General features: G+C 31.8%; 1 protein-coding gene across 2 annotated transcripts in view; it reads right to left on the bottom strand.

Annotated features, from left to right (window-relative positions):
- Window positions 1–218: 218 nt before the first annotated feature.
- LOC143071073 (vacuole membrane protein 1-like) overlaps window positions 219–16,029 on the bottom strand; it is a 52,087-nt gene continuing 36,276 nt past the window's right edge. The window contains exons 3-7 of one of the 2 annotated variants that reach the window (XM_076245151.1): window positions 11,717–11,852; window positions 9,347–9,543; window positions 8,711–8,874; window positions 5,121–5,233; window positions 219–1,002 (exon numbers count right to left, since the gene is read on the bottom strand). In XM_076245151.1, coding sequence (XP_076101266.1) covers window positions 806–1,002; window positions 5,121–5,233; window positions 8,711–8,874; window positions 9,347–9,543; window positions 11,717–11,852 — 807 coding nt within the window. In that variant the 3' untranslated portion in view covers window positions 219–805. Of the gene's footprint in view, window positions 1,003–5,120; window positions 5,234–8,710; window positions 8,875–9,346; window positions 9,544–11,716; window positions 11,853–16,029 lie in introns of those variants that run through there. The other variant, XM_076245150.1, reaches the window with a different exon arrangement.

The raw sequence follows: 16,029 nt of genomic DNA, 5'->3' as shown, positions 1-16,029 counted from the left end.
CATTGTCAACATTGATGTAAACAATCGCCATATTGCTTTGTGACGTATTGGAATTTCCACAATAATATATATATATATTTCGATTCACAGCCACTTTAACTCGCTTTGTAACTACGATGTACACCTTATCTACCAATATATTTAAATGACGTCACATAATCTGTATATCTGTGTGCATCTTATCTACTAAATGTATGATAACTTTTTAATTTACAGTAATTTTTGGGCCGAATAAGGGCCTTATTGCTCCTACTCCTTTGATTGGTTAAGTTCCAGTGATGGTTATTTTCTTGTATGCAATCAAATGTTATGTTAAATTTTTTCTATAGTACTGGACAGGATAAAACTTTACTCATGCCAAGTATATCTTTATTTGTAACAAAGATAAATTCTGCACATTTTTTCTAAAAGTGCAAATTTAACAAAGACTATGGGCGAGTTGTTGTCGCTTTGACACCTTCCCCATTTCCTTTTTCAATTTTAATAGGGAAAAATCAATGGTGGTATTACACCTAGAGCAAATCTGACATGTGTGGGTAATCTTCTTTCTATGAAACTACTGAGACACATTTAACCATACTTGACCATAATAATTAATATGTTTTTTCTTTAAAAAATGTATCAGATGACCCCACCTTCCAACCCTCATGGCCCACATGGATAAAAATGGAACATAGGGGTAAAATGCAGATTTTTGTATATATCTCTGAAACTAAACCATTTGGAGCAAATCAGACAGGGGGCAGTTGATGGTTTTCTCAGAGCATGGGTCCTGTGTAATTTCGAGGAGAAGATTTTTTAAAAGTTAACGGACATTTAATATGGACGACAGACAACAAGTGCTGCCCATTGGACCAAGATCGTTTTTAACCCTTAAAGTACACCACTTACCATTTTGTGTACAACATCCCAGGAAATTAATAATGTTTTCATGGCATCCTATTAATTTCATCACTTCCATTTCTTGCATTAAATCTGTCAATTCTCTATCGGTTGCATCCTCTAAAATATTTAAATAATATTGACAATTATTAATGGATAAAACCATTGGTCACATTCAAAGAATACTGTGGATTCATTCATTTTCATGGATTGCTTAAAACTTGCATAATCGTGGATATTTGATTTTGTAATTTTTCCAATCTCTGTATTCAAAGCCTATTCAAAATATGTTATTCAATGAACATTTGAATTCAATGTTCACCTGTACCCACGAAAATTGGTATCAAACTAATGTTAATGAATCAAAAGTAATTTGTCCCAACCCAGGACTATATGTCCCCATTCAAAAACATTGATCAGGAACCCTCCCCTTGCAGTGGCATAGCTTGCATGTATGCTCAGATGCTCAAGCATCCACATCATTTTGACAAAACAAAAATAAAAAAAACAGCAGTTTAACTCGGAAGTATCAAAATGTAACAAGGCTGAGGATATGAGGATAACATCCAGTCATTTTCGAAGCAGTATGCCTGGTCTTTCATTTAGGATAATTTAGTTTGATACATGAATCGCAGAATAGTGTTTCAAGTTAACTTTTCTTCGTATAAATAGTCTATGTCATCAGCTAAGGCAAGCGGAGAGGACTGATACGCAGACCCGTGGACATGTTTCATCTGAAATTGAACCTAGTGGAGGGATGGCTTCTCATTTGACTATAGTAACTAACAACTAAAACACCATATCCTGATATCGTTTCTTGCGACATTGTAAACGACGTGATAAAACAAATCAATTTGTAATAGATCGTGATAAGTCCTAGGCTTATGAATTCCCGTTTCTATTTAGGTTCAAATACTAATTTTATTTTTATTCAGTAAAGAACAAAGATCCAATATTCCCCGCCATGCACATTACATGTCATATTTTATCTATCAAAGGCCAAGGAACAAGGGAATAACTAAAAAAAACTTTTATTTCTTTTTCTTTTTTATTTTTAATATCTAAAAAGAAATAAAAGCTTCACAGCAAATGAAATGGGATTTCCATTACAATTTATATTTCAAAGGGACATTACTAGTTAAAAATATTTGATTACAAATTATTTTCAAAATTGTCAAAGACATTGCTTATGATATGAGTTTCACTTAATCTGACATGAATTGTACACATGAGAGTGCTAACAATACCGGACGATCGGACGCCAGGTATTTTTATGTCTCCTGCATGCGTTTAGCTCAGTAATCAAAAATCCAAGGTTGTAGACTCAAATTCCTGGAAAGAGAAGTCACTTCAGTTCCTATACTCAGAAGTTCCTAAATTATACAGAAGTGCCGCTGTAATGGAGTCCGTTTAAACGGTTTTTGATATGTCAAATAGAAGATTGGGGGGGAAACTTTACATCAAATATTTATGAATTGAATGATGGTAGTTTCAAGAAAACAATAAAATTTGGTTAAAAATATAAATATATGAATTGGTGGGTATTTTGAATTTAAACAAAAATCTAACTAGTGTCGGATTCTGGGGGAGTACATGTGCTTAAATAAAAAATATTTTCTGCACAAAAAGGTCCAAAACATTTTTCGGCTCGCTCGACTCGGCAAAACATCCACATCATTTCAACCCTGGCTACGCCACTGCCTTGGATCCCCAATAGAACAAGCAGAGCTTGAATTGCTCACAAGTTTGTTTTTTTGCTTAAATCTTTCATCAATGACTGTTTTTGCTTTTCAATTTATATTTAATAATAAGAGGCTTACAAATGCCAATACAATGTTCATTGTATCTGTCATATTTTCATTAAAAGCAAATAAATGCATTTTACCCATTTGTTCCATTTTAACCATAGTGTCTTTGTTTCTTGAGGTACAAGGAAATAAAATACAAATTTATACTAAATTCATTTGCGAAGATTTATAAAGTTAAAAAAAAAATAAAACAACTTGTGTAATTTTCCTTAAAGGTCAATAACTCCGTAACGGGTCAATTGACAATTTTTGTCATAAAAAACATTTTTGAAGATGTTACTTTGCTGAACATTTTTTGCTGTTTACAGTTTATCTTTATCTTTAGTTAATTTCATACAAAAACTAAAAAAAATCCTTAAGATAACCAATTTAGTGGCAGGAACCCAACAATGGCAGCCATGTTTGTCGATGGATCAAAACTTCGGATACAATTTATAAGCAAGATACCAGATAATTAAGGAATTTTTTTTTTGTTAAAGTTTGAAATCTTTGGCCCAGTAGTTTCAGAGAAGGTTTTTTGAAATAGTTAACAACAGATGATGATGGACGCCAAGTCATTAGTTATAACATAAGCTCAAATGGTTATAGCTAACAAGAATGTGTCCCCAGTACATGAATAGCCCATCCACACTATCATTTTCTATGTTCAGTGGACCTTGAAAATGGGGGAAAATTTCTAGTTTGGCATAAAAATTACAAAGATTATAAAATAGAAAACATGAACCCTAAGTTTCAAGTTGATTGGACTTCAACTTCATCAAAAACTACCTCTACCAAAAACTTTAACCAATCCTTTAACCTGAAGCGGGACAGACGACGGAAGGACAAACGGACGGAAGAACGAACCAATGGATGGACAGATGAACAAATGGACAGACAAAAGAACGAATGAATGGACGCAAAGAACAGAAAACATAATGCACCAAAATGGGGCATAATAAATGGGACATCAAAATGGGTTTTAATCGATCCTACAAACTATCCATGTTTATGTAATAAGGAGTACTGTCTTTTGGTATGTATAACGAACACATTTACATTTATACCCTGTGTGTTATACATGACTACAAATATTTTCTTATTTTTTTTTCAGGTCCAAAATTGGATCAAAAAATTTCCAATTGAAGTGAAAAGTAAGGATTTTTTTTGCTCAAACCTTGATTGTTTTTTATGTGTTATAATATTAATATTCTTGATTTGTCATGTTTTATTCAAATAAAATACATTTTATATCTTTATTGTTACGTTTTTCGTGTAAATTTGTCAATATGTTTTGCAATCCGGAAATTTGCCAATTGTCTTAATATTGAAGACACAATAAAGCTTTTGTTATTGGTTAAATCAGCCTAGAGTTGTGTTCCTTGTTGTCATAACTTATTGTTTTGTATGTGTTCATCATAAAGAGTTGAAGAAAAGTGTATGAAAATTGAATAAACAACACTCATTTTGAAAAGATAAACCATATAATATATCAGGTGATCACAAGTCATGTTGGTCAGTCATGTGACATAATATTGTAAAGTGATGATTTATTCTATGAGAAGTTTATTTTTATAAATACGTTTTTACTTTGTAACTTTTCAACTTTTAAACAACTGTTTAAAACCTTTCAAGAAATTATGATTGAAAACATGATTATCACATAATTGTAACCTGAACAAATTTAATTAGGAACAAGGTCAACCTGTCACTGATTTGTTTTGACATTCATTAGACCTGGGTTGAAGTCATAAAACTTTGCTCAGTGCTCGGAGCACAAAAATCTTGCTCAAAACATAAAATCCAGCACTTTGATTGGTTTTTATTTGTTTAAGTACAAAAAACTGACTCAAATATTTATTACTTCAAGGCCTGTTGATTGAGGTGGGATAATCCAGATTAACAGCTAGAATCATCAAACAAAAAATAAAAGTATTGAGATTTTAACAATTCATTACAGCACTAATGACATTAATTGATTTGTAATTATTTTATTGTTTGAATCAGAACATTAATTGGATATTTATAATCTTGTCCTTTATACTCAAACAATTCATCCTTTTAACTGTGATTTTCAAAAAATTATCAAAGTTCAAAGCCCATAATTATAGCAAAAATGAGCCAAGCGGAACAAAACTGAAACTTAACAATTCCTAGTTGTGGAATTAGGGAATGACAGAATGATGGAATGACGGAATGACAGAATTACGGAATGACCGAATTACGGACATGGGTAAAACTATATGGCACCGACATCTTTGTTGCGGGCCATATTCGTTGCAGGGCCATAACAATGCAAATTTTTCAATAAAGATAAAAAAGATGGAAAAAATTCAATTCTTATTTCCCAAAATTTTATGCTTGTCTAATAAAAAAAGAAAACCTAAGCATAAATCCAGTTTTCATTAATACTATTTGATTTTTGATCTAAAATATATAAGTAAATTTTACCCTTCAACATCTTGACTGCTATGGCAGTTGTTGGAGCTTTATTTAAACCAACAGTTTCTGCTTTAAAAACTTTACCAAATGCTCCTTCCCCAAGAGGTTCACCAAGTGATAACCTATAACAATAAATAAATTATTTCATCTCATATTCATTTAGATATTGAGATACTGATTGATGTAACCATATATATATATAACTAAATAAAATTCTAATAGTTGTACACATTTTCTTAGATATAAGAAGATATGGTATGAGTGCCAATGAGACAACTCTCTATCCAAATGACAATTTATAAAAGTAAACCATTATATGTCAATGTACGGCCTTAACACAGAGCCTTGGCTCACACTGAACAACAAGCTATAAAGGGCCCCAAAATTACTAGAGTAAAACCATTCAAACGGGAAAACCAACGTTCTAATCTATATAAAACCAGAGGCTCTAAAGAGCCTGTGTCGCTCACTTTTGTCTATGTGAATATTCAAGGACATGACAAAATTGTGTTTTGGTGATAACTAAGATTTATGAAAAATGGTTAAATATTGACTATAAAGGGCAATAACTCCTAAAGGGGTCAACTGACCATTTCGGTTATGTTGACTTATTTGTAAAACTTACTTTGCTGAACATTATTGCTGTTTAGTTTATCTCTATCTATTATAATCATGATAATATTCAAGATAATAACCAAAAACAGCAAAATTCAGGGGTAGCAACCCAACAAAAGGTTGTCCGATTCATCTAAAATTTTTAGGGCAGATAGATCTTGACCTGATAAACAATTTCACTCTATGTCAGATTTGTTCTAAATGCTTTGGTTTTTGAGTTATAAGCCAAAAGCTGCATTTTACCCCTATGTTCTATATTTAGCCCTGGCGGCCATCTTGGTTGGTTGGCCGGGTCACTGGACACAATTTTTAAACTAGATACCCTAATAATGTTTTGGTCATATTTGGTTAAATTTGGCCCAGTAGTTTCAGAGGAGAAGATTTTTATAAAAGTTAACGACGATGGTTGACGGACGCCAAGTGATGAGAAAAGCTCACTTGGACCTTCGGGCCAGGTGAGCTAAAAACAAGAAACGAGAAACACATATAAATTATATAAACAAACTACAACTACTGTACATCAGATTCCTGACTTAGGACAGGTGCAAACATTTGCAGTGATGGATTAAATGTTTTAATGGGTTAAACCATTTATTACTAATGATTTACAATTTTCAGTGTTTTTGAACAATTTTGTACCGAGACACATGTTTTTTTTTTATCTAGGTAATGTGAGAATGTTATATTTGCTCTTTTAAAAAATTACCAGAAAATCAAGTTTCTCACATTGTATTGCATGATCAGGCCTCTACAATAACATTTTTTTCAACTTGTCCAGGAGGACTTTGCATTATAAGTTGATTCAAGGAACAAAAGAAATTTAAAACAATAGAACAGAAGTTAGTTTTATATCTTTTGAAATATTTTTCAAAAATTATGAGTCAAGAAAAACTGAAACTAGTCATGTCACAGAACTTAGGATCTACTTTTTAACAATGCCAAGTCAAATCAGACTTGCATATGAGGCACCGTCTGATAGGCATGTCAATGTAAATTCATTGGATTTGTATCTTGTTTTTATTTTAAAGTCGAATTTTTTGTCAGCTTTTTCCAGTTTTATCCATTTCATACAGTAAGTACAGAGTGAGTCATGGATGATATTACGACACTCATTCCAATTTATAATTGACTGGGGAAGATAATTAGGTCCTTTACTGAGGAATGATTTTAACTCTCCGTCTTGAAATATGTTAAGATCTCCTGTTATAACATGGGAAATTGGTCCATAAATGTATTTGGAATTACTGCAATTACATGAAGTAGGTGTATTTTCACTGATATTAAAATCTTTACACAATTGGCTATAATTTAACACAAATTTCCAGGTAGATTTCTTGTAAATATAACAAATAAGAGGGAGCTCAGTATTATCAAAATATCCAGGAATTTGTTCTTTAACAGAATGGTTGTTAAAAATACCAGCAATATTTACAAAATCAAAACCTTTATTGACATACTTTATTTTAATAAAATGTTTTTTATGATCTTCAGGACGATCAATTTTAGGAAACAGTTTAGAATAACAATATGCCATTATAATTTGAACAATTTCGTACTTAGGACTGCTATATGAAATTGTGTTGCAATCCTCTAAAATTTTATTTAACTTATTAATCGGTAATGAACAGAGCTTTGTTAACAGATAATGTCTGCCGTTGTTTTTTTAAATAGAAATTAGGTCCGAAATATTGGTGTGATTGGTCCGAAATTTTCTTTGATTGTGATTTTTTCTACGACCATGAGAATGTTTTTTTTCGAACAGTTTTAGAAACAATATCCAAAATGTTAACAGTATCGGTTCTTGATATTTTTTAATCTAATTTAATTCAATTATTTTCCGTGATTGTACAAACTTTGAATGAGATTCACCAGGCTGCTTATTTACTTCTTCCAAAGGTTGAACTGCTAAATATTTGATAGGATGACTGTGCTTCTTAAGGTGTTGATAAATGATACTTTTGAATTTATTGGGTTATTTTCTTGAGTGCGTTTAGATAAATATCGACCAGTTTAACCTACGTACTGAATACCGCATCCTGGTTTGTTTCATGTGAGTAAATAAATAAGACTGTTTGTTTTTCAAGTTATATCAGTTTCAAATTTTAAAGAAAATGAGCGACCATCAAGTGTGGACCTTACCGTATTGTTGGTGGAAAGACAGGGACATGTTACTCATTTTTTGGCATGACACTTATCGATAGAAGGGTAACCACGATTTTTATTTTTAAAAATGTTAGCGATGGTAGTATTTTTAGATAGGCGATTTTGAAGATTGAGACGTGTAATTACCCTTTGAACGAGTTAAGTATTTAATATTTTTCCATTTCTAAGCTTCCTATTTGTTTTTTGTTTGTGAATTATATTAGAAAGGAGCAAAGACTGGTGTCCAGAATATGAACCAGCATACAATGAATTAAGTTATGAAAAAATGATAAATCTGTTCAGCTAAAGATGTCAAACGGTATCTGTATTAATTACCCAAAAAAGATAGGGTATATCAGGGTAGCGACTGACGTCTGACTAAATATTCTCGCTCGGACACACACTCCATAATCTAGTATATTATAAGAGCATATAAACCTGTTAAATTAAATTAATATTGATATAGCTTTTACTTGTCTGACCTTTTTATCCTCTAGTACAAGACAATCAGACAAGTGTTATTGTTGAGCCTTAATGATTCCAGTATATATATGAGAAAATGTTAAACCTTGGAAAAAAAGAGTTTTTGGAAAAACTTCTTGTTATATTTCATACTACAGTGGTTACAATATCTATTGAATTCATCTGAAAATTGATACAACCAATCAAATATCAGGTCATTATACAGCTTTTAACCAAAGAAACAATCTGGATGTCAGAAACAGTGAGCAATGCTATTTGTGGGTCGACAGATATAAGTTTAAATGTTGTCATGAGTCAATATATATGTCTTTACAGTATGATAACTTTCATGGAATGGTCAATGTTATGCTTTAACTTACTGTTCCCGTCTAAATTCCCAGTGTTTGTCCAGAGGGAGATCATACTCTGACATCATGGTCAAATCAGATGACAAGCGTCTTCTTGGACCAGGTTCAATTCTGATTGTGGGTAAAACAAATGGTTGTGTACCATCATAAGATTTGTATGGATGGTAATTCTCATTCTGGAATTGATGCAAAACATTCTGATATGAAATTAAAATGTATACCTGTTTCAAATTTGTGTGCAGATCCATGTCATTTTTTTTATTATCATGATTTTGTAATAGAAATAAACATCATAAAAGTTTGAAGAGCACACAGACTATCGCTAATAATAAATGAAGCAAGTCCATATGCAAAGCTGTTATAAATATTCAAATCTAAAATTGACAAAAACTTCCTTAAAACTAAATTAGATTCTGTCTAGATTGAATATCTCTATTTTCATAATCTAAACATTACTGATGAACATTTAATGAATCTCAATTATCTTCCTTTCTTAAGACTTACTTTGTAACTTTTACACCATATAAAGACAACTTCCTCATAAAACTTCATTTCCTAATTATAACCGAATAAGTCAAACATATTCTTTTTTGTGCACTTGTATTTGAACTTATCAGTAATAAAATATGTTTGAATATTGAAACTAGCCTGTGTCATGACAATTACTCTCTTGACATTTCTATATTTGCTGGACTGAACCCTCTTGTAACGTCTATAACATATAAATATCAGGAGTAACAGGAAGAGAACAACTACTGATGCGACACCACCGATAATGTAGATTATTATTTGCTCTTTATCGTTTGTTCCTCCTGACCTAATGTCTACTGCTTCTGCTTGTTCATCTGCAATTAAAGTATTTGTAATTAAAAAGTTTTCAAAAGATGAAATAATATGTTTGAAAGGAAATGGTAAATATGTGTCAGCTCAATAGCTGGCTTATCTACAATATTTATAACCAATTCAATCCTTTTTTCCTCCTCATCAAACTTTTAATTGTTAAAAGTCTTTATTTTAGGAATGATTGTAATATTTTTTTCTGTCTATGAAGGAATAATATCATTAAAAAAAATGTGGTGCACACTGAATAACCCACTACATAAGTTACTCTAAAGTGTGTATCAAATTCAACATTTTTAACGATAAACGCCATGATTATTTTTGGTGTTAAAACTGCTTATTCTCCTTTTTTATAAGTGTTCTATACTTTAAGCACCTGCATAGCCATTTTTACTTGATAGAAATATAAGATAAGGGGGTTTCAAATATTTATTTATTACATATATAAAGTTAAGATAAAGTGATCAGCCATCATATATAGTTGGTAAAAAGTATCTCTGCTTAAGCTACATAATGTCAACTTTGGTAACACTATTGAGCAGTAGCTTTCTGGTAGGTAGCTGTCTCAATATGTTTAATAAAGTCATTAGGGTCACCATAGTCAGCTTGGCAAGAAGTGTAGTAAGCATGATCTTGACCCAATGGCACTGGACTTGTACAATTTAAAATCAGATCTCCAGGCAGAGAAAATATGGCTAGATAATTGGTTGTTTTTAATTTGCTGCTAGGGTATTTGGTAATAACAGAGACATACATGTATAATACATTATATGTCTATGGGATAACATAGTTTGCATTTCATCAAATTATAAAAATTTAGAATTTTCAAAGACAAACATACTTATACTTAGGTATTCCATTGGTTTAGATAGAAAACAAGCCATAAATATCGTATTTGATTTCATTAAGACATTTGTCTTTGAGGCTCAGTACTATAACTGTTCAATGTTTTCAACAGCATCAAATTAAAGTCTTTTTTTTTTACATCTTAATCCATTGTCAGTATTTCACTTTTAATCATCCAGACGTGTGTCTTAAACTAGCTAGTTGATGACCAGGTAATTGCCAATAATTTGTTATTGCTGTATATATAGTCTAATAATAAACACCTTCATTGATTACTCGAAGCTATTTACCTTACGACACAAAAACAAGAAAAAGAAATGGTGACCTTCTGTTTTTACAGACTTTTCCGATATCAATTTCGAGTTTCTCAAGAGTTTTACCCTGTCAGTTTTAATTCTATAAACAAAAATGTTTACTGAAACTTTTTCGATGTTGACATTTTCAAAAGTTGTAGATTTCAAATTTTAATGGGAGGGATGGAAGAGGGTCTGAAAAACAAGAGATTTCGACTCCCATCGGAAGAATCACATGTATGACATACAAAATTTAATTATTACACAATACAAACTAGACTAAGTGAAATCCCTGGCCACACTTCACTCTGAAACTGTTTTATAGCAAAGTCAATGTTGGATTTCTTTGACAGACACAAATGATGCCCCTGCAGATGCAAAGTCTTATTTAAAAATAACTGTCTAACACTTTACCTTAAATATGACAAAGGTAAATTATATTATCACCCAAAAGAGCAAATATAAATAAGAATCAAAATCCTGACCCCATGCACAAAAAATGGAAAAACCACCAACTAAGTGAACACTTCCTAGCATAAAACTGTAGGACAATTATCTGTATGCGAGCTCCCCTTATGCAAGTAACTACTACAAAAAATGATTAAGAGCAAATATTAAACAAAATCAAAACCCTGACCACATGCACACCTTCAATACATGTACAAAGACTACAAACAGACATCAGAGTGAAAACTTCCTAGAATTCAAACTGTAGGAGGAGTTAAGTGGAATAACTGTACACCCATAATGGGAAGGACATACAGAGAGACACTGACAGGGGTAAAATAATATGACATTCAGTTGTGGCGGCATTAAAAGAATTAATTTTTTTAGAAAAAAATGTACATTTCCAATTTTCATGATGCCAAACCTTCTATTTTTATGACAGTCTATAAAAAATTTATTGATAATGATGTAATCGAAAATTGATTATTAAATTCTCCAAACGATTAAATCATTTTTATGTGAATATTTTGCTCTAAGACGTATTATTTCTTGGTGAAAAACAAACATTTCTCATTCTTATCTAAGCCTTTACCTAAAACTGTTAGCCAGGCAGTCTGGTAATATCTACCAAGTGGATTAGAAATCAAGCAACCATACCATCCAGCATTATCTTTTGTTACATTCTTTATTGTCAGTATTTCTGGGTGACTTAAATTCACCATGGATTGCTAAAAAATCAAATAAAACAGCATTAGAGGATGAGTATATAAAACATTGAAAAGCAAAATTTTCAAAAAAGTGAACTAAGACAATAAATTATAAAAAAAGTGAAAAAAGAAGAAAATATTTCAATAAACTAGACAATTAGAATCACATTATTTTCTTAAGTCACTTGAGATTTGTCATGCAGTCAGTTTTTTAAATATACACATGTATATATACTATTGTATAACACTTTTTAACAGCAAGATAAACTTATCAACATACAATAAGAAATTAAATTTAAAGAAACATTCACATCAAGATCATTCAGACACACCATATCTGTAAACATTTCATGACTCAGTGAGACATTTTTCAAGCGACATACATTTTGGTGTGAAAATCCCAATGCAACCTTCTACTTGAGGTATTAATAAGTTGAAGTTATGAAATAACTGTTTCACAAATGATATCGGATATGTTCCTTATGTTGTTACTACAATCCCCTTCCCTTTCATGAATGTGACCTACCAAATTAGACTATTTACCGGACTTGTTATTACATAAGCAACATGACAGGTGCCACATGTGGAGCAGAATCTGCTTACCATTCCGGAGCACCTGAGATGACCCCCAATTTTTGATGGGATTCGTGTTGCTTATTCTTCATTTTCCTATGTTGTGTCATGTGTTCTATTGTTTGTCTTTTTTATTTTTAGCCAGGTGCATGTTGTCAATTTATTTTAGTTGATTTATAAGTTTGACTGTTCCTCTGGTATCTTTCGTCACTCTTTTTTTGAAGTCTAGATTGATTATATAGATATAGATAGAAAAATACTGGTCTTGGCCCGTAATTCCTAAACAGTTTGGACCATCACCACCAAAAAAAAATCTGAATCTTCCTTTTGTGGTTTTAATTTAACCAAAAAGTGTGTGAAGATTTATGGAATAATCATAAATAGTTTCTGAGATACGGCACAACATGTATTTTTAATAAACATGATCACTCTAAAATAAGATAAAGAATCATCACAATAAAGTAAACAGATCTTCAGATTAATATAACTTACCACTGAACCATGAAAATGAGGTCAAGTTCAGATGACACCTGCCAGTTGGACATGTACACCTTACAGTCCTTCCATACACCGAATATACTAGCCATATTGCTTGTAGTATCTGAGATATGGACTTGACCACCAAAACTTAACCTTGTTCACTGATCCATGAAATGAGGTCGAGGTCAAGTGAAAACTGTCTGACAGACATGAGGACCTTTCAAGGTACGTACATATCAAATATAGTTATCCTATTACTTATAATAAGAGAGAATTCAACATTACAAAAAATCTGAACTTCTTTTCAAGTGGTCACTGAACCATGAAAATGAGGTCAAGGACATTGGACATGTGACTGACAGAAACTTCGTAACATGAGGCATCTATATACAAAGTATGAAGCATCCAGGTCTTCCACCTTCTAAAATATAAAGCTTTTAAGAAGTTAGCTAACACCGCCGCCGCCGCCGCCGGATCACTATCCCTATGTCGAGCTTTCTGCAACAAAAGTTGCAGGCTCGACAATTAGCATCCACAGATTTTATCAAAACATTATATGATTAGGCGTTGTTAATTAAAGTCTATTTTTGCTAATGAGAGTAATATTAACATGTGGGGATAAATTGAGTTATATTGTGTTTTAGTATAAATATCGTTGCAAAATTTTGGAAGAGCAGTCACCCTTCGGAAACCCAAACTTGCACTGCTAAAGTCTATTATACTGGACCTGTAGGACTGACGATCAGTCTTCCAGTTGACTTTGTAGTGTTTGGACAAAAATGTATTTTTTGACTCCCCTTTTATTTTTGAGAATATTTTAAGATAGCAGTCAGTGTTCTGGAAGCGTAACCTCACACTACTCGTCATGCTCATGTCATTATACTAGACCTAAAAGATTGTTTTACCAGTCTACTAGTTGACTGTGCAGTGTTGAGACAAAATTTATCTCTGAATCATAATTTAATTTTAGAAAATACTTTTAAGACTTTTATATTTTGATTTTGAGATTAAGTTCATTTTATGATTTAGTAAATTTGGCATTTATTTTATATTTTACATTGTAAGGAGAAAATAGTTTTACTTTGGATTTTTTATTTTGAATTGATACTATGTACTTTAATTGGATTATTATTATTATTTGGAATAATCAATTGTTTAATAATTGATTTATTATCATCATACGTCTAAATTATTATAGTAACTAGATATCATTGAGATGGGAGCCATCTCTGTGGGCCCCGCTGTGAATAATGTGCATTAAAAAATTGTATCTTTACCATAGGACATGGGTTTGTCAACTGAAATCAAAGTTTTTGACCTTGACCTTTGACCTATGAAGTTGTAAATAAATTATGACACACCCTTTGGTGTTGGTTTATAAACATGTCAAGTATAAACTTTGAAATGATAAAGGTTCTCAAGATATAGAGCGGACACGATCTTTACCATAGGACATGGGGTTGTCAACTGAAACCAAAGTTTTTGACCTTGACCTTTGACCTAGGAAGTTGCACATAAATTTTGACACACCCTTTGGTGTTGGTTTATATACATGTCAAGTATAAACTTTGAAATGATAACGGTTCTCAAGATATAGAGCGGACACAATCTTTACCATAGGACATGGGGTTGTCAACTGAAACCAAAGTTTTTGACCTTGAACTATGCCCTAGGCAGTCGTTCATAAATTATGACACGCCCTCTGGTGTTGGTTCATATACATGTCAAGTATAAACTTTGAAATCATAACGGTTCTCAAGATATAGAGTGGACACGATCTTCACCACAGGACACAGGGTTGTCAACTGAAACCAAAGTTTTTTTACCTTGACCTTTGACCTAGGAAGTTGTACATACATCATGACACGCCCTCTGGTGGTGGTTAATAAACATGTAAAGTATAAAGTATGAAATCATAATGGTTCTCTAGATATGGAGCGGACACAAAGTGTTACGGACGGACGGACGGACGGACAGACGGACGGACTGACGGACAGACTGATCACTATAGGGGACCGCCTTTGGCGGGACCCTAATTAAAGTATGAAAACCTAGTGATTTTTAGCCTTATGTTACAGTTCTATGTAATATAGGCATTTTCTAGTAATATTACTGTTTTATGTAATATGGAGACTATATTACACATTTCAGTAATATAACAATATTACAGGTTTTAGTAATATAAGAATTATATTACTATTTTTTGTAATATTACTTTTACTTGTAATATTATATAAAAAAGTAATATTACAGTTTTCAGTAATTGCCTGGACTGTGATAACAGCAAAATAAAATTTCATGTAGACAAGAAAAGATACCAAAGAAGACATCATAAGTCTTAGCTTGTGTCTCATTCCCTTTGATGATTACAAATAAAATATGTTTATATTAAGGGGGCTCTCCAGTATAAATCTTTTTTTTCTTTCTAATATATGATTTCTTTATATTTTTCTATAAACATGATAAATGAACTTTATCATATACTTAATAGAACAAGAGGCTCTCAAGAATGCCTTATTGAACATATTGAACCATGCCAGGCAAACATGTACAGCTAACAATTCTTCAATATTAGAAATACAAGTTCTACCATGTTTACACGTTTCCTTCTAATATAATATGCATACAAGAAGAGCGGCAGGACGTTATTTTTATTACATTATAGTTACAATAAAAGAATTTTAACAATAAAATTGTTATTGTTACATTATTAAATTGTTATTCTTTCGAATTTCTTCATTCATGATTTGGATTTATTCCACTGCTGAGAAGGGGCAAGGGGCTCCAATAACAGCAAAACAGTTAAATGATTTCATTAATAACAGTTAGGCATGGACCATTTAACTTGTAGGGGGACATGGTTTTTTTTCTGGTCAGAATATTTTCTATTTTTTGGAAGTAGCACAACAAATTATTTTTTTGGCAAATTGCAAATTGAAAATTTCGGGACAGGTAGACATTGACCTAATAAATATTTTAACTTCTAGTCTTATTTGCTCTAAATGCTGGAGTTTTTTAGATATAAGCCAAAAACTGCATTTTACCCTGTGTTCTATTTTTAGCCATGATGGCCATGTTTTTAGACAAAATAGAAAATAAAACACAAACTTTATTTTATACACCCTACTGATCATTCAGTTGAAGT

This window comes from Mytilus galloprovincialis, chromosome 4 (genome assembly GCF_965363235.1).
Source record: "Mytilus galloprovincialis chromosome 4, xbMytGall1.hap1.1, whole genome shotgun sequence".
NCBI lineage: Eukaryota > Metazoa > Mollusca > Bivalvia > Mytilida > Mytilidae > Mytilus > Mytilus galloprovincialis.
Note: the sequence above shows the minus strand (reverse complement) of the source record. Positions and strands in the feature narration are given on the sequence as shown.